General features: G+C 41.6%; 1 protein-coding gene across 2 annotated transcripts in view; it reads right to left on the minus strand.

The window, feature by feature from the left end:
• The window catches only part of PIGN (phosphatidylinositol glycan anchor biosynthesis class N), a 1,090,233-nt gene that overhangs the window by 755,174 nt on the left and 310,304 nt on the right, over positions 1-24,755 (minus strand). For both annotated transcript variants that reach the window (XM_078687755.1, XM_078687756.1), the window contains one exon: positions 17,401-17,441. In XM_078687755.1, the coding sequence (XP_078543881.1) occupies positions 17,401-17,441 (41 nt within the window). The remainder of the gene's footprint in view (positions 1-17,400; positions 17,442-24,755) is intronic.

The following is a 24,755-nucleotide window of genomic DNA, read 5'->3' on the forward strand; positions in this document are numbered from 1 at the left end:
TGTTACATGTTATTGTTGTAATATTATTAATTTATGAACATAGTAAATGTTCTGTGGCTCATGCCAGGATCTTCTCTGGATTCTGGAGTGTGGAATCCAGCGGGTGGCGATGAGGATGGGATAAAGAGACCCTGTACAACCTTGGGATAAAAATAAACCTTTAACGAAAATTTTGATATCAAAGAAAGTCTTTGAATATCGGACGGTAACACTGCGCATGAAGATCCCCGGACCTCCAAATATTTTTTTTCAAAATTATCTCTGGGCTGTGAATTCTTTGCTTAGTGTACTCTGCGGCAGTGCGACATCAAGAGGGACCAGAAATCTTTCACAGCAGTTCTACACTGAGACGAACAAGTAATTTATGCTACGGTGAGCAAACTTAGTGTTTTAAAAGTTTGTTACTGTGAACTCTGTACCATTAAACCTGTGCGGTAAATCACTATTTGTTTACCTTTGAAACTGCACTTTCCCGTTACTCAACGGCAAAACCACGGCAAGATGAGCAGTAATATTCCATTGTGGGGTGAAAGTGGGCGTCTTCGTATCACCTTTGTGAAATCACGTACACGTCATTGCGCATTGCATCCTGGGATTGTCATGTGACATCGGTGCGCTTTCATCATACAGTACGTTTATTCAATGCAAGACGCGTTTGCCAGCAACACACTTCGTATTTTTCTTCTGGCAAGAAGTAGCAACTGCATTGCAAGTTGGACAAAAAATCATACGCATTATGGATGAAGACAAATTGTGTCTTTAACTCGTCAGCAGGTATTTTCCTTCCGACAACGGTGTCTACTTTATTTATTTACTTTATGTTGTGTTAACTGTGACTAAAAGTTCTTTACATCAGCATTTCATTGCCAAACAGCGTCTTTTCGACAATGGTGTCTACTTCATTTATTTTAATTTGTTATGTTAACTGTGACAGTGACAGCTTATCGACATTAGCCTTACATTACCAAACGACTACGGTGTCTACTGTATTTATTTTAATTTATTGTGTCACTTTTCTTATGTTGTCACCATCTAAACTTAAGTCGCATCTGTTAAGATTGTACTATAATGATTTAACTGTATTTTCTGTAAGGTACCATTATTTTTTCTCTCACATTTATCCTTGTTTTATCATTTCAGTTTTGGCAGTTATGGAAACTACATCTGTCTTAGCTCCACCTAAATTCTTACAGAATCCTGGCATTCCTCCCATGGCATGGGAGTATTGGCAAGAATCCTTTGAGACTTATCTTGAGGCAATTGGTGGCGAGACCTTTTTGGCTTTGCACAAATTGGCACTTTTAAAGCATAATTTAGGAGTTGAGGGAAGAAAAGTATTAAAGACTCTACCTAAACCTGTAATTGTCAATTCCACCACCCGAAATGCTGTAGGTGGTAAGGATGATAATTCTAGTGACAAAGAAATTGTGTTTGATAGTTCACACACTGAACAATTCATTTCTGACGAATATTTAGAAGCTTTAAAAGCTTTAGAGGATAATTATGGAAAGAAAAAACAGTATTGTTGTTGAAAGACATAAATTCATTTCTAGAGCACAATTACCTGGTGAAACCGTTGAACAATATGTTTCTGTCTTAAGAACACTAGCTGCGTCATGAAGTTTCAAAGATCTTCATGAAGAAATTATTAGAAATCAATTCATTAATAGAAACAATAATAGCAAGATTCAAGAGAGGTTATTAGACCTAAAGGACCCGTCTTTACAAAAAACTATCAATGTAGCTAGGAGGGTTGAAAATACTTCTCCTATGTAAAAGAATTGAATAATGAACACACCAAAGACAACAGTGATGTATGTGCTGTTGGTAATCGCAGACCAAGAATATTGAGTGAGGTACCCAAAAATCACAATAAAGTTGTCCAACCTAAATTAAAATTCAATTCAGACAATGAAACATTTAATATTACACATGCTAAATACTCCTATGTAAGAATGCCTTCCACTACTAGTAAGCGATTTTGGTTCAGGTGTGGCAGTATTAGACACTCAGCTGACACTCCATGGTGTCCTGCCACCAATGTTACATGCTTCAAGTGCAACAAAATAGGCCATTTCTCTAAAATGTGCAGATCTAGCGATCTTGAATCCTGGAAACATTCTGTGAATGTAATTAATGGCACTAGTGAATCATCTCAAAACGGTAATGACATGAAATCGAAGTTTTAGTCATTTGGGATAATGAAGTTAATGAAGTATCTAGTACGTATCAACATCCTAAATGTGTTCTTTCTATCAACCAAGTCAATGTTTCTTTGTGGGATTATTCATGTTCTCCGTATACAATATTTGATCAAAATATTTGGGAGTCCTCTGGTAAATATAATCTCTTGTGTTATCAAAAGAGACTAGCTTAAATATGACCAATATTGTTAGGACTCTGATTAGATTTGTCATGGGCACCTCGTTGGTGAGTTCATGAAGCCCTCACCCACCTACCTGGTTGGTGGCATGCTTCGTCATCGGGCCCACCCAGTGACACCTAATGTGTCCCGGGTGTGCTGCGACGCCTGATTACAGCGGAGCTGGTATTTTACTGAGAGTGCAGTGTGAGGTGTAAAATAAAGTGTGAGTTAAAACAGCTTGGCGAGGGTCCCAGTACCCGAGGGTAAATTAAATTTTAATAACTGGGCCCCCGTCAGCGGTTAAAATAAGGCTTGGGGATGTTTAAGGGAATGCGAGTTACTACCTCCTACATCCATCAGTTGGTCGACATGTTTCAGCTAGTGCCTTAAACTAAATCTGGCTTTCCTCAGGACCTTTTTAAAATAGAGTGTAGTGCAGGTTAAAAAGGAGTGTAATCCAGGCTATGTGTTACACTCACTAAGGTGTTTCTCTAAATGTGAGAGGGGGGATTCCCTTCTCATATATGCCTGTTGCACCGTCCTCGTACTACCGGAGTATGAGGACGGTGCAACAGGTACAAGGCAGGCTCTGACCAGAAAAGCTGGTCAACCCCTTACCGCTTCACTCCTGGAAGCATTGGCTGCAAAATCTAAGCACATATATGAGAAGGGAACCCCCCCTCTCACACTTAGAGAAACACCTTAGTGAGTGTAACACATAGCCTGGATTACACTCCTTTTTAACCTGCACTACACTCTATTTTAAAAATAAAAAGGAGAACTATTTTAAATTCGAAGACACTACCTATCTCCAGATATCTGGTACGAGCATGGGTAGTGTCTTCGCTCCTAGTTTGGCTAATCTTTACGTTCATGTACTGGAACAGACGAAGGTACTCAACCAAGACAACCCTCACTATGTATCGCTTCGAGTTTGGAAGCAATACATAGATGACATCTTTGTTGTGTGGAGAGGCTCTGAGGCGAATTTGATGGAATTCCACAAATGGTTGAACTCTTGTAATGATTATTTAAAGTTCACGGTGGAATTCAGTAAGACTCAGTTACCATTCTTAGACCTTCTGATATCGGCAACCACTGAAGGTCTTACCACAGAGCTATATAGAAAGCCTATGGCACGGAATGCGCTCCTCAACTATGAGAGTTGTCACCCTAGAGCCCTCAGGGACAATTTGCCTTTTGGGCAATTTCTCAGGCTCAAGAGGAATTGTTCCACAAAGGAGGCTTTTGAGAAACATTCGGAGAATTTGTCAGAACATCTACGAGAAAAAAATTACCCTAATAAAATCATACGCCAATCAAAGAAAAGGGCGTCCAACAACAACAGGGATGCCCTTTTGGATATTGCCGTCCCCAAAGAGAAAACAGACAGGATGACATTCGTGAATATCTTCCATACGAAATCCAACCAAGTACGGAAAATCATAACAAAACATTGGTCCATTTTAAACACGAGTGGGGACACTCTACCTGTCCCACTTTTTGCCTTCAAGAGAGGACAGAACATAAAAGATCAGCTGGTCCATACTAGACCTAAAAACAGACTGGCTAGACAAGTTGGTACCCTATGGGATCTCCCACCTGTACAAGGACATCATCCTTGTGGAAATTGTTCCGTTTGTCCCCAAACATCCAAGTCAACTACGATAGACATAGGAACAACGCGACCATGGCAACAGCGAAAATTCACCAATTGCAATAGTGAGAATACCATCTATCTCATCACTTGTCCATGCCCGAAAAGATATGTGGGCATGACGACAAGGAAGATAAGAACTCGCATTGGTGAACATAAAAGTACGGTTCGTTGTCGAAAACAGGCGACACGCCTAACAGCCCACTTTCTGGAAGTCGGACATGGCCCGAATGATTTTACATGGACGATATTGGAACAGCCCACCATACCAGATCACTGCCCAGATGTAGGCAAATTTTTGTTCAAAATTGAGCAGAAATGGGTCTACAAGCTGAACAGTGACAAAGATGGCCTTAATGAGCCTATCCCTTGGATGTCACTATGAGGTTACTATGGAGAGACAGGATGTTACTGTGGTATAGTCGTATAAACTATGTAAACATGGATTGACCGTTATTAATCACACGTCTGAACTCCAGCATTGTACCAATATACTGACATCATCGTGGGTCCATGAATGGTCATCTTGCCACTTATGCTCATTCATGGTCTCCTCTAATAATGCTGATGTCATTAAAACCTAAATATGGATATAGACTGGTAATCTAAATATACACTCTTACCAGCACAGTTATCCCTATCTACAGTAAGAATGAGTAATATGAGATATGACGTTGGGCCATTAAAGTTTGGGCTTATTATAACTTTGTCCCGATGTAATGGCATATTCAGACTGTAATGACTTTTCCGATAGAATTTCTTATTCCAGTTAATAAACAATCTGATTTGGAATGTTTCTGTATGTTCAGCGTCTTTCTTTTGTATTACGTATAAGGTAATACATTTAAAAATACCCCTGAAATCTCTCACTCGTTGTTGTAAGAAAATTGTATAAGATTACAACTCCCAGAATTCTGTGTATGAGAATGTGAATACACTAGGATTTATATAATCTTCTTAAACCCCTAGTGGCATACAATATTGTCTAATTTGACTTTAGAAAATTATGGGGTTTATTTTTCAGAAATACAATCACTTTTTTGCGAAAAAGTGATTTGTCTTGCAAAATGTGTATTCTTACAAGTAATAACAGCCCGTTTTTATTCAATTCTGGCAAAATAATCGATACAGCCCTGATGTTCTGAATATCTTGCATATGTATCCAAGGTACGTAATTATGGCATGTAAACAAACCATCGATGACTACAAACCCCAGCTTCCCATGCGCGCTTCCGCACACGGGAGGAAACAACCAACATAGAAATAGACCGCGCCCCTTCCGATCGGTGCCTCCTCAGTATAGCGCAGAGGAACGCCAGGAGACACCGACGGAGAGGTGAGCGGGGGTGAGGAGACCGCTGTGTATAACTGCCTTTGTGTGTGAGACATGCAACGCACGAATGGCGGTTTCGATATCCTCCTCTTTTTATGTAGTTTGGGGGATACCGTTTGGGCTGACATCGAGCCGACCAGGGCACTTTTGCCTTCTTTTAAAACACGCTCTCGGGGTGAAGGCACGAACGGCGGAATTTAAATCCTCCTTCGTGGTGTGTGGAGATAGCACTTGGGCCGATATCGAGCTAACCAGGGCAAAACACTGCTTGATATCATTTGCCGTCAAAGGTCAGATAGATATATCTCAAGATGCTTATGTCATTAGTTTGGGTTTGCTGATGATGAGGAAACCTTGAACACGTAATCCAGACTTTTTTCTGGGTTCATATAATATAATCTTCTTATGAATATTTAAGCATATAGACAAATAGAGATTTCATAAAACCAGGGATATCGGGCATACAGTTATTAGACTACAATGAGTAATACTGGGGTCACAATGAACATGGTTAGACAGATGTATATCTTGACATTACATCTGTTATGAAATTTTGGTTTTAACCTCCCATTGGGACAGACAGTGGAATGTTTTTATAATTGCGTGTCTTTGTAAAACAGAGCGGTGCTCCTTATTTACCTGAGCTGCAGCCAGGTGAGGTGAGGCGCCATCCCCAAAGAAACTGGGTGAGTGATATCATGTTAACCAAATCGTAATGACATGAACACTAGAATATCACTACTATAGAGTGTATCTCTTGACAAACATGTCTGTTTCTTCTCATTTTCTTTCCATGTTTGCATGACTACTTTAGATTGTGGAGGAGAACCTGCACCTGACGAACAGGTGATATTATCTCTTTTTTATTATTTCTCACATAACTCTACAGCAGTAGCAACATCTAGGTCCTGATGAATGCAGAGGATCTCGTCCTCACATGCAGAAACATGCCGACCACTTGCTGAGCAGATATTATGTTAAATCTGCTTTTTTCACCTTTCACTATTGTTTTTAAGCTTAGGGAGCTGAGAGAAAACATTAAAATTAATCATTCTACTCAGTCTCACTTAATTTTATTTCACTTCACTAATTTCACTTGCACTGCTTTTTCAGTTGTAACACTACATTGACACCACTTAGTGAAATAATAACCGCAGAGTCTTCTTACTTGCACAGTCCTTTCTTCACAACTTGTGTGACTGTGCGCACACTCACTCCTGGGTAAGGAGAACCCAAATGATGTAATAGTGGTGGTACAGAGAGACAACTGATGGGAAAATTCTCACCTTGCGTTTGTGGTGCACGTATTTTTGTCTAAATGGCTTTACGTGTTTAATCACATTTGTTCCACAATCTTTCTTTTTGTCATGCAACTGGTTGTTTGTGAGTAGAATATGTTTCTGACTCCTGGGTACTTTCAGTTGTAATGGAGCTTTTGTGAGGGGCATGTATCCAGTCCAGAGTCATTAAAGTAGCCCTTGGACCCTCCTCTAAATAGTGTGTGTCTTAGTATTAGCAACATTAAACATCCATAAAAAACAATTATTCTGTGCTGAGTACTATGGTACTAAGGTGAGCCTCTATAACACCTTTTCGCAAAGTTATTGAATTAAAATATACCAATCCTCTGAGGAGGTGATTTTAATAGGCTATTGGACAATATCTTAGACAGGTCAACAATATGCCTACATATGAACTCCCTCAAAGTTTCAAACTGTTTTAAGAAAATCATTGAAGATTTAGGCCTGTGTGATAATTGGTTGGTCAAGGCGAGTATACTCTTTTGATACTAAAAAATATGAATAGAATTCCAGAATTGATTATTGTTCGTTAAGCAGAAATGGATGGGTACAATTTGATAAATTAAATACATCGCAGCACATCACGACGATCACTCTGCGGTATGGCTAGAATGTGTACATACCTGGCAAAGCGTCCAAATCCAGATTCTCAATAAACTGCTGACTGTTATCACAATAGTCAATGATTCATGAAATTGAGGGTAAAATCAAATTCATGAGTTTTAGGGTAGGTGTCCTAGTGCTATAGTTTGGGACGCATATACAGCTTATCTATGAAGCATAATTTCTAAATGGTCAGAAAGGATTCATCAGAAATGGTGGGAAGTAAAAAGGTTAATGATTCAAGAAATTGAACATTTAGAAATGTAGTTGCAACATGAGACAATCCTATGGAATTGGAGACCGCTATGTTTAATGGTGCTTTTAGGATACAGGTAGGACAAAGGATAATAGCCAAATGAGAAAGTAGGAAGCTTCAATATTTTCAGTACAGGGAGAAAAGTCAGAAAATATTAGCTTGGAAAGTAAAACTCAAAAAAACACAGAAAAATATAAAGTGTATTCAGGATACCAGTGATGGGCAAGAGGTAACCTGTAATTAATTTTTTTATTCCATAATTCTTTACAAGAACTTTATCAGGAAAGGATAAAAACTGATTCTGTTAATTTGAAGGTTTAGTTAAACTCGGTGCAATTACAAAGATTAGCAGAAGCTGATCAAAGAAGGATGCTCCACGAGATAACTGAAGAGGAAATTGAAATAGCTGTATCAAAAATTAAAAAGGGAAAGGCAACAGGTCTCAATGAAATACTGGGCTACCTTTAAAAAAGCATAAAGAAAGTTATTATACAAGAATGTAAGATAATATTTCATGTTATTTAATTTAAATGAAAAGAGATACCTCCATCCTGAGGAAAAGCCACCATTCCTGTTACTCCCAAACCAAATAAGAACCCAATTTTTTTTAAAGTCAAATCATCCTATTTCTCTGCTTAATGTAGATTATAAGCAGTTTGTGGGGATACTAGCTAAAAGCCTGGTGGAAGTAAATGAACCGCTCATATACGTTGATCAAAAGGGATTTATTCCGGGACGACAAATGCACGACCTTATCCATCAATGGATGTGCACAATAGATGTGGCAGAGACATACAAAAATCCCTTAGCAGTCATAACTTTTTGACCCTGCTAAAGTTTTGGATTCATCCCATAATCATTAACACAGTTAAAGTACTCTAAAGCGCCCGACAGCGAGAGTGCTTTTAAATTGTTATCTAGCAAACAACTTCAGCATTAGAAAGGAGAAAAGGCATGTTTGTCCTTTATCCCCTGTTTGGTTTGATTTGTACATTAAACCCATAGACCAGCAGCTAGAAGTGATCACAATATACACTGATTTGAATGCCGAGAATATGAAAGGAAGATTGCACTTCATGTGTATGATCTAGTAATCTTTACCGGGGAAGCAGAAAAAACTGTATAGAAATTTGAACAACTGGCTAGAGAGTTGTAACCTGGGCCAGGAAGGCGAAGCCGGACCCGATAGGGGCCCGGGTCAAACGCCGTCCGGAGGCAGGAAGCCCTCCCCCTCCCCCTATTAGCATCGCAGCTAGGCAGGAGCAACCAGGATTGGTCCCAAGTGCAAGCACGGGCCCCCTCAATCGGGGGGCGAGCAAGTTAGGGCGAGGGGGGATAAAAGGGGCCAGCAGGGCCCAGGAAAAACACAACCACCCCCCTCACAGCAGGGTAGGGGGAGCTCCCTCCGGTCAGGAAACCGTAGGTAGTGTGGTAGAACAAACACAAGGAAGGTAGTAAAAAGAGAGAACTTACTAAAAGGTTGATAGAAGGCTCTCAGGGTCCTTGGGATGCCTAACGGCAGGGGCACTGAGGAAGCCAAGGGGCAGCGTGCCGCCATAGAAAGAGTAGATGCGATGCTCCCGCAGGACCCTTGGGATGCCTCACAGCAGGGGTACCGAGGGAGAAAGGACTCAGCCTCAGGAAATATAGAGTAGATGCTCAAGTAAGGTCCTTGGGATGCCGCACAGCAGGGACCCCTGGGAGCAGGGGGGGCCACGAAAAGGTACAGGGCAAGCGGGACAGTACTTGCAGCCCGGGCAGGTCCAGACAGACATCCTCCAAGTCAGTAGCAAGTTGAAGCCTTGACCCAGGAATCAGAGGACCAGACAGGGTATCCCTCCCCTCCCGGGAAACTGAGGAGGCTGGGTCCATACTGCGAGCAAAAACAAGGGCTAAGGCCAGTAAATGTGTGGCATGGACAATAATAAACAGATGATATGACCATGAACGTTGAAAATGTATAAACATGTGATGTTAAATAAACTTGCGACCTGTTATGGCCCCAAAGCACCCTTGTCAGTGGTGATTTAAGTGGTTACAGGAACGCAGTTGGTGGGAGGTGGGCAGGAAAGGGGAGGGGACGACTCACCACCTGGAAGGGGTTTAGAGTCTTGTCAGGATATGGTTGGAACGTAGACAAGGCGGAAGTAATGAACTGGAATATAAAGAATCTTAGCAATTCTGTTAAGGAGGAAATAAAATATCTGGGTATTTCTATCATGTATAATATTGACAAGATTCCTGCTATCAAATTAGCTAAGGAGCGGTTGAGATTAATAAACTACTAAAGAAATGGCAAACCTTCCCGCTAACAATCTAGGGAAGAGCTATCATATTTAAAATGTGTATTCTGTAGTCACTTAACTTTCGATTAAAATAGTCTTTTAAAATCCAAGGCAGCATTTCTCATTTTATAGTGGCCTCCAAACAGATCAGGATCACTTTGGAAAAAGCTTAGAAGTAAGCTAGCGAAGGGAGGTTTCCAATTACCAGATGTGCTATATTATTGCTGAGAGTTTCAATTAAAACTGCAAAATGCTTATATCCTCCCAGATCATTCCATTAGGAGGTTCATTTTTCTGGCTTTGCAAAATAATGTAAGGAGGGTGTGTCGCTAAATAAATTTGGGGCACTAAAATATTTTTTTTTAAAGTGTGCCTATAAATCTTCGAAGAAGTTAAAGAATCTGGTATGATATGAGGATCAGATCGGGATTTCATACTACAGTGATCAAAGTCCTTATGTAGAAGTTGCACGGGACACCCGAATGTTTGAAAGATCAGTTCAGATCTCCATTTATAGAGGCAGGTATCGTAAGATGAGAGGAACTGATTGAGGCCACAAAGTTGAAAATAGGGGCTTACTTTTTGAATAAGACAAAGAAAAGATTCTTAGATTTAAATGCATACAACTTATGGCCGGGCACAATTCGCAAAGAAGGAATGAAAATGACTTTGCAGAGATAGAAGATGAAATAAAAGACATGGCAGTCAAGAATAAACACATATCTAAATGGTACAGGCACTACCAGAAGCAGAGGAAAACACTCCTCGTATAGGATACTGAAAGGATGCTTGCCAAGTCAATGGCTGAAAAATGTGTGGCAAGTACCTTTTCATGCACTTTATACTCTATTGCCAACTGCTGCACTAAAGGGAAAAAAGCATCTGTGTAAGAAATGTAATACAGCAAGTGTGGATGAAGGGCATATGTCCGAAAATGTTAAACTTTGATGTTTTTTGGGAAGATATAATTAATATGGTATTGAAAGTGTTTACATAAAAAAAACTGAGGTAAGCCAACTCCTCATATTGCTCGAGACTGATTTAAGACAAGTTGGAAATCAATCTGCTGATATTTACTGTTTCATCTTTCTATTCTATCATCCATCCATTCTTTCATCCGTCATACAATTGTTCACAATTCCATCAATTAGTGGGCCATTCCATTCAACCATCCATTCACAAATCCTTCATCTATGCATGCATACCAACATTCATCTACCCATCCATCCTTTGACTTAGCCATCATCTAAAAATCCCTCTAACCATTAATTGATCATTTTGCCCATTCATCTTTTCCCTTTCTCACCTTTCCGTTTACACTGCCATCTATTCATTTTTTAAACGTCCATCTACCTATCCATCCAACCATCCTTTCACCTACGATCCACCCATTTATCCTTGTCTCCTATCACCATACCTACCTTCCTTCCAGACTTCCTTCATTCACTCTTTTATCTATAGAGCTTTCCTTCTTTCTCACTACCGCTTACTCTCCTATTTTATCATCTACCCTTTTCCCCCAGTTGCTTAAGTGTAACTTTATTGCCCCTTTCACTGACGCTGGTATTGCCTTACCACGATAATTATGATCTTTTGCCTTTAGCTTGACTGACAGAAGACACGCATAAAACAACCCCACGTCGCTGCAGCTACTAAGGCGAGGGGTTCTCATCCCCCCATGTTCGGAGGTATGACTTCCTATCCTCCCCATGAACAACTGTCCCAAAAATTGTTGCAGACATTTGGAATTGACCAGGCCTGGCCTAGCCTAGAGAGATGTATGAGAAAATCACATCTGATGGTGATGAAGACTTTAAAAAAAAATACAACAACAAAAAAAACCTTTATACATTATCTAGGGATGCTTGTTTTAGCCAAGAACAGCATGAGGCACATCTCAGCAACAGAGATGCTACTCTATAAACCCCAATATCAGAACTGTGAGAAGTTGGCCTGGCATATGCTGTCCACTATTCTAGTGGGCACCTTGCACCAGTCCAAACGACCCTTATTGATGGTAGGTTTAAAGACAACCTATACATAAAGCAATCCTAGTGGTAGCTGTGGAGAGCAGCCTTCAGGCTAAGTCTTGAAGGAATGTAAAGCAGCTTGTTTTACTAGTCTATAAACTCGTGAATGACCAAATGAAAGGAGAACCACACCAGGTATATATATATACAATATATGTATTTAATCTACACACATCCCTCTAGTCTCTTTATGAGGCTAAAGGCAAAAGTACATACTGGAAACTTATTTAGCACACAGTAAATTAGCACAATATATAATTAGCCCTAGGGGCATCACAAACCATATACTAAGTAAGTGGTATAAGAACCACGACAGACATAGAGACAAGGCCTAGGGCCTGTAGAACCGCTGGGGCAACCAGGAACCACCCAAGGTAGTGACACAGGAGAGCCACGGGGAAAGGCGTGCAGTGTCTAAACACAGCCGCAAATCACAATTGACTTCTATGGAGATAGTTGAGATTAGATTTTTAAAGATTAGGGACACTTAGGAGTGGACTTGGAGCAAACTCCTTTAGAACTAGACAGTTCGAGAGTCAAGACCCACGGGAGCACTGAAGTACTTGCGTTACCTCACCCAGGGAAGCCGGGTGCATAGGTATCTTTTCGTGTCGGGTTTCGTCCTGGTTTTCTATGGCGAGCTGCGAAAAAGTGCTGCAGGCGACCAAGTGGAAAGTGTCCGGATGGATCCAAGGGTGGATCGGAGATCTTAAGAACCTGAAAGCAGAGGGGACAGAGTCTGGGTCACTAGCCAGTGACCAGGAAGGCGATGAGCAGATGCCCACCGATGTCGGGTGATTTCAGGTGCAGAAGGTGAAGCTTGACTCTTCAGCCACGAGGACCAGGAGGCGTCGGCGACAACCAGGAGTTGCATTCGAACTGTCCCACGACGGATGTCACGTGCTGCTGTGTCGGTATCCGGATTGGACCCAACAAGCCTTGGCAACAGCAACCCACGCAGAAAGCAAAGCGTCTGGAGCAACCAGGGAAGCCAACAGACAAAATAGTTTCCTTCGTGGGGACCCACTAGTCGACGGACGGATCGCGAAGGGGGGCCTCGAGCAGAAATGCTAGAAGCGGGCCCTCAGAACATTTGTGGAGTGTAGGCCCACAATCTTCGGAGCAGATGGTGCAGCCCGATGCACAACTTCAGGAAAGCTCGGGAAGTAGGTGCACTAGCAAATGTGCCTGGTGTCCAGGAGTTCTGGTACCACGTCACTCGTGAGGGCTGCTGGTCTCAGCTTTGCTGTGATCTCGGTTTGGCCTCGGAGAAGTCTGGAAGTCTGGGTCCTGTGTCGCAAACCCTTCGGAATCCGGCGGTAGCCTTGGAAATGCTGTCCAGCAAGATGCCTCTTTGGTGCCTGTTTAAACAAGGGGAGTCACTCCTTGACCCCAAGGAGGATTCTTCCATCTTCTAGTCGTAATAGAATGTCAAAGTTCCAGGATATACGTTGCAGAGTTTCGTTCCGGTATAATCTAAAGTCCTAAGGACTGGGTTCCTATACTTATACTAAGTTTAGGGGTTGGACTTACTCTAGGGTCACACCTATGGGAGGACCCAGGGTGGGTGTGTTTACACCCCTTCCCCTTTGTCCAGTTTCGTGCCAGAGCAGGGGCTGAGTGCCCCTGCAACCGGTTTGAACTGGGGTATGCACAGGAAAACACCAAGTGTTCCCCCAGCACTGTCTGAAAAGCATTCATTGAATGCACCCACCCAGCCCCAATTCAATAAAGCCTATCTGGGGAGGTGGTTACACCTCCCTGTGACAGGAAACCTATTGTCCAGGCTCCCCTGCCGGAGTTTCGTCCAGCAGCAGGAGGTCAGACTCGTGGCTGTAGCATCCATTTTGTGATGCTGGGGGTCTTTTAAACTATTACCGGTCAGGTAAGTGTGTACATGTCTTCTCCCACTAGAAGGGTGGAATTCTACCCCCACTGCCTGACTGGCGGGGAGGCAGCGGGGGAGGGGGGAGGATTCCAAAGTGTTTGACATCAAACACGACATGTTACCATGCAGCCATTCCAAAGGTAGCATTCACCGCGAGGTTATAATGCACTTAAGAGTATATGGTCTGGCTGCATCACAGAACAGCATCAGAGAATAGATTCCGAAAGCTGCAGAGGGGTCCTGCCCATGCATGGGCACCCTCTCACACAAAACCAAGCACTCTGCCTTCAGGATTGATAAGGTCTGCCATAGGAGTGACTTATAGGTTTATATGTGTCAGTGATTAAAGGTAGATGTAGGTAACCTATATCTTAGGAAGGGGTGCAAGCACCACCTTACCCAGGCAGCAGTAGCAGACCTGTGATGCCATTTTGGAAGGCTTCCCAGGGGTGACATAATACATTATTCAGCCCCTGGGAGGCCTCAGAGGTACCTATGCCCTTGGTACCTAAGGTACCATATACTAGGGACTCACAAGGGTAACCCAGTAACTAATCTGGAGTGTGCCTAAAGTACATGCAATCAATTTAAAGAGGAAGCAGCTAGGCTGGGGTCCTGAATAGCAGGGCCCCAGCCAGACAAAAGTAAAAAAACAGTGAAACACCAGCAAAAAGTGGGGGTAACCATAGTAAGCAGATCCTACTCTCCTACAAGAAGTATTTGTTTGTTTTAGTTGTATATAGCGCAAACTCGACCCGAAGGTATTAGAGCACTTTACACGAGCACCAGTTGCATTATAGAAACATTTTAGGCACGGGGAGATTAAGTGATTTGTCCAGAATCACAGGATATTGAGTGTCTCTGCCAAGACTCGAACCCGGTTCCCTTGCTTCGAGGTCGTCCGATCGAGCCATTAGGCAATATCCTCTTCCAGACATTGACTTCTGTACAGTATTCAAGATTATTCTTTTCTAGCAGCCGGCATGGCCCTAAGGTTGAAATGGCAAATGTTCAAGTGTCTTCAAACTGTGGTGCTAGGTTCAAGGATTGGGGTCAAGTGTCAAGATATGTCTCCCGATGAAGATGACACAGCTATAGTAAGAAAGATGGAAAGGGTGAGGGTATAAGAGAACATCTGAAACTGACGTGATGTTCAGGATTACTGTCTATCTGGGGAATAGAAGAGAAGTTTTAATTCCAGTAGCGGGTGCTCGTTGGCATATACCGAGTGTTCAGGGTGATTTCTGTGGATGTTAGCTGGAAGAGGACTGCATCCGTCAGTCCTCGCATGGGTTTCATCGCATCGGTCATTGAAACCGATGTGAGGACTGACGGATGCAGTCCTCTTCCAGCTAACATCCACAGAAATCACCCTAAACACTCGGTATATGCCAATGAGCACCCGCTACTGGAAATAAAAACTTTGGAATACAGCTTCTGAAAACAAGAGGACACCATTGTGCATCCACCCAGAATCGCTAGACCCACGCCCTCATTAGGGAACCAGCTGAGTTGCCTAGTGAGTACTTTTATTTTCACCCATTCACGGTCTGCACACGCACCACCAGTAATCTTGCGCTTCTGAAGACCAGATGTCCCACATCGTAGGTCCTGAAGAGACCCTATACCCATATTAGGGTCGAAACGCCGTCGACAAGTGAGAAAAGCGAACCTCTGAAAATAAACATTCTATGATTGTATAGATGTTATGTAATGTGATGGAAAAAAGTGGTCGCTTTTGTGTACAACAAATTATTGAAACCTTGCACATAATTTTTTCACATAGGTTATTCCAATGCTTGGTTCATGTTTTCACTTGGGACACTTTACACAACTGTAAATAATTTTGCTTTATGTATGATACTATTTAATACAATCTTATTTTTCAATACAACTTATTGAAGAACTATATTGGTGTATTGGCAGTTCTTTCTCTTTAACATCTCACCCAACCCCTGTTCTAATATACGTATTTACGTCTCCTTTTAAATTCTTATCCAGTATCTTTTCCACAGCAACCACTGTTCTTCTTAAAATAATTAACTACCCTGGTTCCATTGTGAGTAGGGTCCCCTTGTTTTTCCTTTAGAAGTTCTAATGCATCACAAAATGGTGGCGATTACACTACATTGTAACAAAAGGGCTGCAACAGCAGTGAGGTCACGACTGAGGGCATACTTTCAGATGTCCATGGCTATCCTAAATAGAAAGGTGCATTGACTTGCTTGTTTCTTTGTAGCACCTATTGCATTACTGATTGTAAACAACTAAAAATAACATTTCTGTCTACACATGGGTGAAAAGCTTTCAGGGCCAAGCCCATCTCCCTGACAAAACAGAACATTATTAGCCAAGCTAGTTTATTTCTGGAGGAAGAAGCCATCAAGAATTGTACTCATCCAACGGCAAACTACAATGGCTATTATACATGTCCATGGCCTGCCAGGAGATGACTCAAATTAGAACTGATCTTTCATGGATAAACTAATTGTAGCTTACTATTAAGTATTATGCATTTCACCTTCACAATCACAATGCAATCCATCTAAAAACCCATTAGAATAAGAACCACCCAGTTAATAAAATTGAGTTTTACATGGAGAAGGAATGATGGTGGGTGATGTCAGCACAGTCCTCTACTGAACAGTGATTTTAGCTTGGAAACCGTGGACGAGTAACTGAGAACATTTGGTAGCACAACTTGCAAGCTTTAAACTGCCAGCTGAGTCAATTAAGACAGTATCTGGATAAAGTACATGCAGATTAATGTGCGGCCTCTCAAGTGATCAATTATGAATGCACTATTCTTGGTGGAGACTCTAGAAATGCAGATTCCAAAGTAAGGCCTGGATAGAAGCCATAACCTAACCAATGCTGGCAACAGCTGAAAGACAAACAACTGAGGGATTAGGCGACCAATGTGACAATATCAAACAACTAATAGCATGAACCGAAACTAAACTAGAAAAGATGTGACTGTTGTAGTGACTCATAATCAGACCAGTTCCCTGGGGCCGAAGAGACTCAGGGGCAATTAGCCAATCCATGTAACAAGTACTATCACTGGACTCAAAGAAGCCAGATACCACTTGAAACATACTAAATTACAACATACCTCCTTGTTACGCTTTGACTTTCAGAGGTTAGCAAAGGACAACAGCCAAGGCTTGTTGTGTGAAAGAACAATATATTAAGCTAGTCAATGTTTAACATTCAATACATTATATGTACAGACCGTGTTATGTCTTATTGAGCATGGATACCCTCAAAGCTCCTCAGGGGTAACAAGAAGCGCACTACAAATCTACTGATTGATTGACTGAAACTGAAACAACACTTTTAAAGTATTAGGGGCTTATTACGATGGCGGTCCCACCACACATATTAGGATGCGCCCGCCATACTGCCGGGCGTATCCTGGGCTTTTTGTGGCGGGATGACCACCACAAAAAGACAGGCGGAAAGGGATTCCGTAATCCCAACGGTGGTGCCAGCACGGCAATCCATGTGGGGCCCTCCAGTTTAGGTATAAAATAAGTACTAGCTAAAGCTCAGGATGCATGACAGCTGTGCTTTCACACATCTGTTACGTTAAAAGAAAAATCAATACAATTGGTAATACATAATTAAAAAGTAGAAAGCACTGATTAACAATGCCTCTGAGTAAATTGAAAATACATACCTGGTTGACATCGTGGCGCTTAAAGTTCTCTAGTTTCCATTCTGAAACATATACAAAAAACACACTAAGCAATCGAATAGAGAGGGATTTTTCACTGATTTATTAAAGTGGTAGGCAATGTCTATATTCCTCGCTGGTGATCTATCTGAGGAATATAGCATGTTACAACGCATGCTATAACATCACGTACTATTACAATGCAGTCATTACAACGACAGCGTTGTTAGTACGTGATGCATTTACATCACAAGTCATTACAACGACTTGCACTAGGGAGTGCGCTGGACTCAGGAATAGTATTAATTACTATTCCTACTCCAGTTTGCGCAATAGTAGGTAAGGTGTTGGAATTTATTTCCAATACCTGAGCGCCCCCTAGTGCAAGTAGTAATGTCTTGCAAAGTAATTGCATCGCATACTAACAACGCGGTTGTTGTAACGACAACGTTGTAATGGTAGCGCGATGCAATGACAGCGCTGTAAACGCTGTTTTCCCTAACTGAGGTATGCAAAAAAAATAGACATGTACATGATAAGGCTGTTATTCAGAGGAAAATGGACTAATGTGCATCTTTAGAGTGGATCTACTTTTAGAAGCTTTATGGTCTATACTTATCTAATGCGATTTTCATTAAAAAAAAAATACCAAACAGGCTCTGGATATGGAGGTGCAGTGTAAAAAAACACACATTTAATATCCCCCTTCTCAAAATACAAAGCCTATTAGATTGTTTTGGTTTCTATATCATTCATGTAGAGCAGTTCAGTTGTGATGTTCATATTATAGCCTTATAGCCCGCCATAGCGTGCTATACCGGCTATTAAAAGCCAGCTCCAGCGTTAAACGAGGGAGCGGGACTTTAATAGCCGGTATAGCCCAGCTACATAGGGCTATAAGGCTATTAGAACATTCTGCCACCAGAGGGGAGAATGTTCTAACATATAAAACAAAGGCCTCTCGGAGTCTGAGGGGGTTTAAATCCACTCCGGCTCCGAGAGGCCTTTGCGAAAACAACATTGGAATGTTGCTTTGCGGGCCTTTACTGGCCCATAGAAGCAGGGAGCACTCCATTGTCTTCAATGGAGTGCTCTACATTCCAATATTCTAATAACAATTTAACCACTGAAAATAGGCATTACAGTGATCACCCTAAGCCTCATTACCTTCAAATAAGCATTAAGTGGACTTTAGTTTATGATACATAACATGTAAGTGCTGAGTTAGGGCTTCTTAGACATAGGGCAAAATATCCATGGTTTTGGAAGACGTAATTGCTGGAAGAGTCCAGCAATAAATTAAGTAAAAACAACAACTTTGTGACTGACCCACAATTTCAATGAATAAAGTTATTTCCCTGGAGTCTAAGAACTACATGTTACAGCTGCGTATTCCTTGTACTTTACATTGTAGACTAAGCTATTAGAATTCAAAGACTCCAAGGCTAAATATTGCTTGGAACTGAGGTAATCTGATTTCTGCTCTGGAATGGAGGGATTCATAGGATCTCCCAGTTTATGATACAGATGGGACTTCTCTAATTCTTAGAAGTATTACTAGGGTTCCTAGAAAGTGGCACGGAATTAGTGGGAGATTTTCCTTGCAGGAGGACCAATGCCTGTCTATCGACAGACATGCCCTTGGCTATATGAGGTAACTGAGGAGTATTTATGGGAGACTGACAATCTGACATCCAATATTCTACCCAAACTCACCAAGGCAGTGTTGCTGGTGTGGAAAACTGCCCTTAAAAACTTAGGATGGTACAATCTTGTGATTACAGAGGCACCTTGTGAAACAGTGTGGTCCTAGATAACCTGGGTAATCTGAGCAGGTTTCACAATTAGAACATAATTGGGGTATCTAAGGGTGCTGACGTTTGGACTTCAGAAGGTATGAAAACATTTGCGTGTTTATGCACCAACTCCCCTTTGAGGATTCCCAAGCCTCTGGTTTTTTAGTGTTTTTTTTACCACTGACACATGACTTGGAACATTATTTGGTGGTAATGTGGTGTACAGGCCTTTTTTCAGCTCAAGAAAAGGGGAACCATCAGAACCTCTGCACAAGAAAATGAGTTCCACGATCTATAGGACAGTACTTACCAATGCATCACACTGCCATGATACGCTGAAAGACTGATGGGAAACTGATCAATAAATGAGGAGGAATGAGGTAAGTCTTTGAGTTACCATAGACAAGATGTAATCTATTTGGGGTTCAGGCTGGTACAACTGACAGTTCTATGCTGCAGCTCGCCAGGTTTACCAACACCACATAACAGGTGGACTGTGGCACATTCTTCTATACACCACGGAAATGTTCTCATGTTTGTTCATTCTGGGTCAAGGTTCAAATCCACCTGACTGATGTTCTTGCGTTTCCCAAGGAACTGACCCCTAAATTGATCTTTATGGGATTCTGGGGAATTGCACTGTGTTGAAATATAACATACTCTTTAGTGCAGTCAGTTTAATTATTGCAGGGAGTGATATCAGTAAAACTCTGGGGTAGCCTGATCACTCCTCTGCCTGTAACATGATGTGCTAGTACAGATTGGTACATGAAGGACAAGAAGATGCTTTACACTAGCCATGGAGGTCCTTGGTAGTTGTTTGAAGTATGCGGACAATGGAGTCACTATCATAGTTTTGATGATCATCCCCTCGATGCAATGTGTTGCTGCCACATGCTCAGGTGTTTGAGTGATACATGGGAAACAAGTTGTGTACTTTCCTGCTTTGCCCATCTGATGTATTCTTTTATGTTTACTTGTATCCTTGCTGTTCTCTCAGTGAATCTCTACTGAAATGGAAACATTGTACATATTTGATTATTGCTCTGTAGACTTTGTGACTGACTGCATAATGTTATGTTGAAAGGAAAAGAAAAACACGAACACTTTGAGGTTTGACAGCAGTAAGGCCTAGAGAACCAGCACAATGGTGGATCAAGCAACACTGGATCACCTCCCAAGTTAAAAGGTCATAATGGTTGCATTTTGCTACATAAAAACAGTGTCAGCATATAGTAGTGCCAATTCTGCTTCAGATAAATCATACACAAGATACTACTTAATAAAGAAACATTTCTAGTTGTTGAAAGAACTGTTGAGTGGTAAACACATAGACATGCATGTCTTTGTGCATCAATTACCTTTTAAGTTAGTGGCAGCACTGTGACAAGGAGACAGAAGATAAAGTACAAGAAGATAATCAATGAAAATGTGGTTTTCTGATTGTGGGGGCAGCTGTATATAGACACTGCTGCATTATCTGTATAGGATGAATAACAATTGGTCCTCACCGAGCAGTTTTTAACTGGAAAATCTTTATTAGAGCAGTAAAAGACAAGCCTAAGACAAACACACACAATCTGAGTGGGGCAGGGCACCAGAAGAGGGACTCTGAAGTGTTTATCAAAGTAGGGGCTTCATGAGGCTGGGATTCATCCTGTAGGCAATATTGGAGGTTCAAAGGGCCAGATATATCAAGCCATTTTCCGTTCGCAAACGGGCTGTTTTGCAGAATCGGCCCATTTGCGAAAGGAAAAAGGCCATTTCTAATGTATCAAAGGCTTGACATTCACAATTTAGGTAATTGCAATTTTTTTGCGATTACCTAAATTGTGAAAGCAAACAGGGAATCGCAATTTGCGATTTCCTAATGCACATGCAAGACACCTTTCCTAAATGCAAACTGTGCATTTAGGAAACGCTAATTACCATCAACTTCAAGTTAATGGTAACCATGTGCATGCACAAAAATGCCTTGTAGTGCACACATGCCCCTAGGGCATGTGTGTGCACTTTCTTTTTGGGGGGTGATTCAGGTGGGGACTTATGCCCCCACGAACCCTTGCCTTTGCATTTACTAATTTGGTAATCGCAAATTAGCAAATGCAAAACCATTTATTCCTATGGGCCTCTAGGCCCATAGGCCCATAGGAATGAATGGAGTCATATTACCTAATAGCGATTCGCTATTGACTGAATCGCTATTAGGTAATGTTAAGGAATCGCTCAATATTTTGCAATTCCTACATGCGTTGCATTTTTTATTTCCAAAAAAGCAATTCCGTAAAAATCACTATTTTAGAATCACAAAATGTATGCTTGATGCATGTGTCCCATAGATCCTTAAAAAAGAAGAGGCAGGAATGACTACACATCATTCTAACACATTTCACAAGATATTCTCTTTCTGTGACTTTCCTCAGAAGGGTTGTGAGGAAGGGTTTTGCAGGAAAGAACTGACTCTTGGAATAGACATTTCCTTATAGGTTCAGAAGAATTAGTGGACGTTCAGCTACCGAAATACAGATACCAACCTATTTATTTAAAGGTATGCACCAAAGAACAGCAGCAGATATAGATTCGAATACAGAAAGGGAAACCTTGGAGAACAATCATCTCAACTGAGAGACTATTCCTAATAAGTTGTTTTTTACCTTAACTCTACAGCAGAAATGAGAAAAATAACTGTTCCAAGTAGAGCAAAAGGCACTAATATTCACAACTGTCTTAAAGCACTGCAACTAGCCCATGAGGCTGTGGAGGCTTCATGATTATTCTTTGTGAAAGTTGAACTTACCTTTGGAACAAGAAAGTAAAGGTATACTTCAGTTAAATATTGGGGTAAACAAAAATTAACCCTCTAAGTGAAGGCAACATGGTATTCATATCCTCCTCACTACCTCTATAGTAGTGAGACTATCAATGCCACATTACTGCACTATGGGCAGGGAAGTCCTGCAGTGCACGCACCAGAGTAATTCACTTTTGCTGCTGCGAGGTTTAGCTTTCCAATATGTTTGTTTTGATAGCAGTTACAAGCAGCAGACATGGTGCTCTAACATCATTCCTTGAAAGTGATCGTGCTGGGGGCAGATCTCAGCCCTGCAAGCAACAATCAAAATGGGCGAGGTACCATAGTTGAACCCTGCTCAATGATCACTGCAGGAGGAAGCAATAACTAACTAACTATAGGCGATAGCTTCAATGGAGAAAATTAGTCCACAGGGCAGGGACGCTTAGTTCTGGTTCTATTAATGTGTGTTTTGAGTCGCTCCAAGCTTAAATAATTACCCCAGATAGTTGGATAATTAAACTACTGCAAGGCAACTAGTTACTCTGCAGGCCCATTGATGGCCATTCCAAGATGTCTTCCATTTGGGAAGACACTAGTAGCAAGAGATTTTCCCTACTTACTCACCAGATAAAAAGTGATCACACTTCTTGTCCTGATGAGGACCTCATATCCACAGAGGTCGAAATGCCGTTGACAATAAACATACTGGCACATATTTTACTGTACAAAAATAAACCATGGAGCCATATGTTTTGTTTCTGTCAGTTGATGCATTTTCTTTATCACACACGTGTTACTGCACGTTCTTTTCACTTAATTGTGAACACTGGATCTTATTTGAGACTATTTGATCTATTTATTTAGAATATCCTGCAATCTAAAATATGCACTTAATAAATTAATTGCATTCATAATACCCGTTTTTGTGCCTACTTCAATAATTGCCTTGGTAAATTAACAATTACATGGTCAAAAAGTTTTTTTAGACCAGATTCTCCTTGCTTACATGACTTATTATATATAGTGAAGCACTGTTTTTACAATAGACTTTGATTATACAGCGTTTAGTAGTGCCAGGGTCACTCCATCTTCACATGTTCTATTCTCGTAGTCTTTGTTCTCGTCTGTCATTACCTATCTGTACTCTAGTTTTATAGAACCCTGACAGCTTTAGGGTGGTCTTCCCCAAACATGTTGCCTGCTTACCTCTACTTTTTGCTCTGCACTCAACCACTGCCAACCAATGCTAAAATGCATGTACTTCTCCATTAAACATGGTTTTATTGACTTATCCATAATTGGTATAGTTAATTTATCCCTAAGTCCCCAGTAAAGTGCACTTCAAAGACCCTCTTTGAAGTCACCCCCACTTCAAAGGCAGAACTGGGTATAAGTATTGAGTCTCTGACCCCACCATATCAGACACTTCTGGACCTGTAAAGAAACTCTGCCAAGAAGGACTGCTATGGTGCTACACTCATTGCCTCTCTGCTGGACTGTTGCTCTGTAAGAACTGTTTTCTGGTGTGCTATCCTGTTGCCTGCTACCCTCTACCCCTGCCGAGGAAGAACTGGACTCTTGCTTGAACCTAGAGTGTTCTACAAGGGAATGCTGACTTGCTTCCTGTTTTGAGACTCAGGGATATTAAAGTCTTACCTCCTACTTCTGTGCCTGGTCTATTGGAAGAAGATACTGGTGTTTGCTCCATTGAAACCGACACATCCTCTGCTGTGTGAAGCAGAATCAAAGTACCACTTCTGTTTACAGGAACAGAACCAGCCCCTCACACTTGAAACCAGTACATCGCCTCCTGACCCGACGTACCGGACCATGCGCATCGCCACTGATGCAGTGAGAGACAATCAATGCATCCCCTCGACGGTGTGGAGAAACCCAGCGCATCGGCTTTGTAACCAGCACCTCTTGGCGCTTCATCTTCGGAACAGGCGCATCACCATCGTTGCATGGAGAAAACCGACAAATCACCTAGACTATGGGATGGCCACCGACACATCGCTCGGCTGCACCCCGCATCTCAATGTTGTGACCAGGATCAAAGTACTTTGTTTAGCGGGCCTTTCATGGCTCCTGTATCCGGTCCGCTCTCCATCGCGGTCGGCCTGAAATCTTGACTTTGCCCCGCTTCAGCGCTATTTACACTTTTATTCTTTTAAAATTCATATCTCGACTTCTACTTATTGGATTTTTATTGTTTTGGTCTTGTTTTATTTATAAAATCATAATCTATTTCTCTACACTGGTGTGGAGTCATTGTGTGGTGTTTTCACTATGTTACTGTTTGAAGTGATGCACAAATATTTTACAAATTGCCTCTTAAATTAAGTCTGACTGCTCTGTGCAAAGCTACCAGAGGGTAAGCACAGGTTAATTTAAAGTGTGTCTCTGACTTACTCGGACTAGGATTGTGGTTCCTGCTTCGACAGGATGCATACCTTGGTCAACCAGAAACCTAATTTCTAACAAACCCCTTATCCAAGGATCGCTTTGACTCCTATTACACCGGACATCGGTTGAGTTTGTAATGAATTACTCTGTTACAGAGTATACTGGCTTCTTATCCCTTTTTTCTGTCCCCTACCAATTCCTATAGGACTCTTTGCCCCTAAGGTCCCTTGATGCTCAGCCTCTGCTTCTTGAATTCTCTGTCTCCATGACACTTTCCCTACTGTTGCACTGATTGGTGTGGGAATAGTAATGTTTACGTCTCCGCTATCCAACACTTTCCCTACTGTTGCTCTGTCTGGAGT

Source organism: Lissotriton helveticus, chromosome 4_1 (assembly GCF_964261635.1).
Source record: "Lissotriton helveticus chromosome 4_1, aLisHel1.1, whole genome shotgun sequence".
Classification (NCBI taxonomy): domain Eukaryota; kingdom Metazoa; phylum Chordata; class Amphibia; order Caudata; family Salamandridae; genus Lissotriton; species Lissotriton helveticus.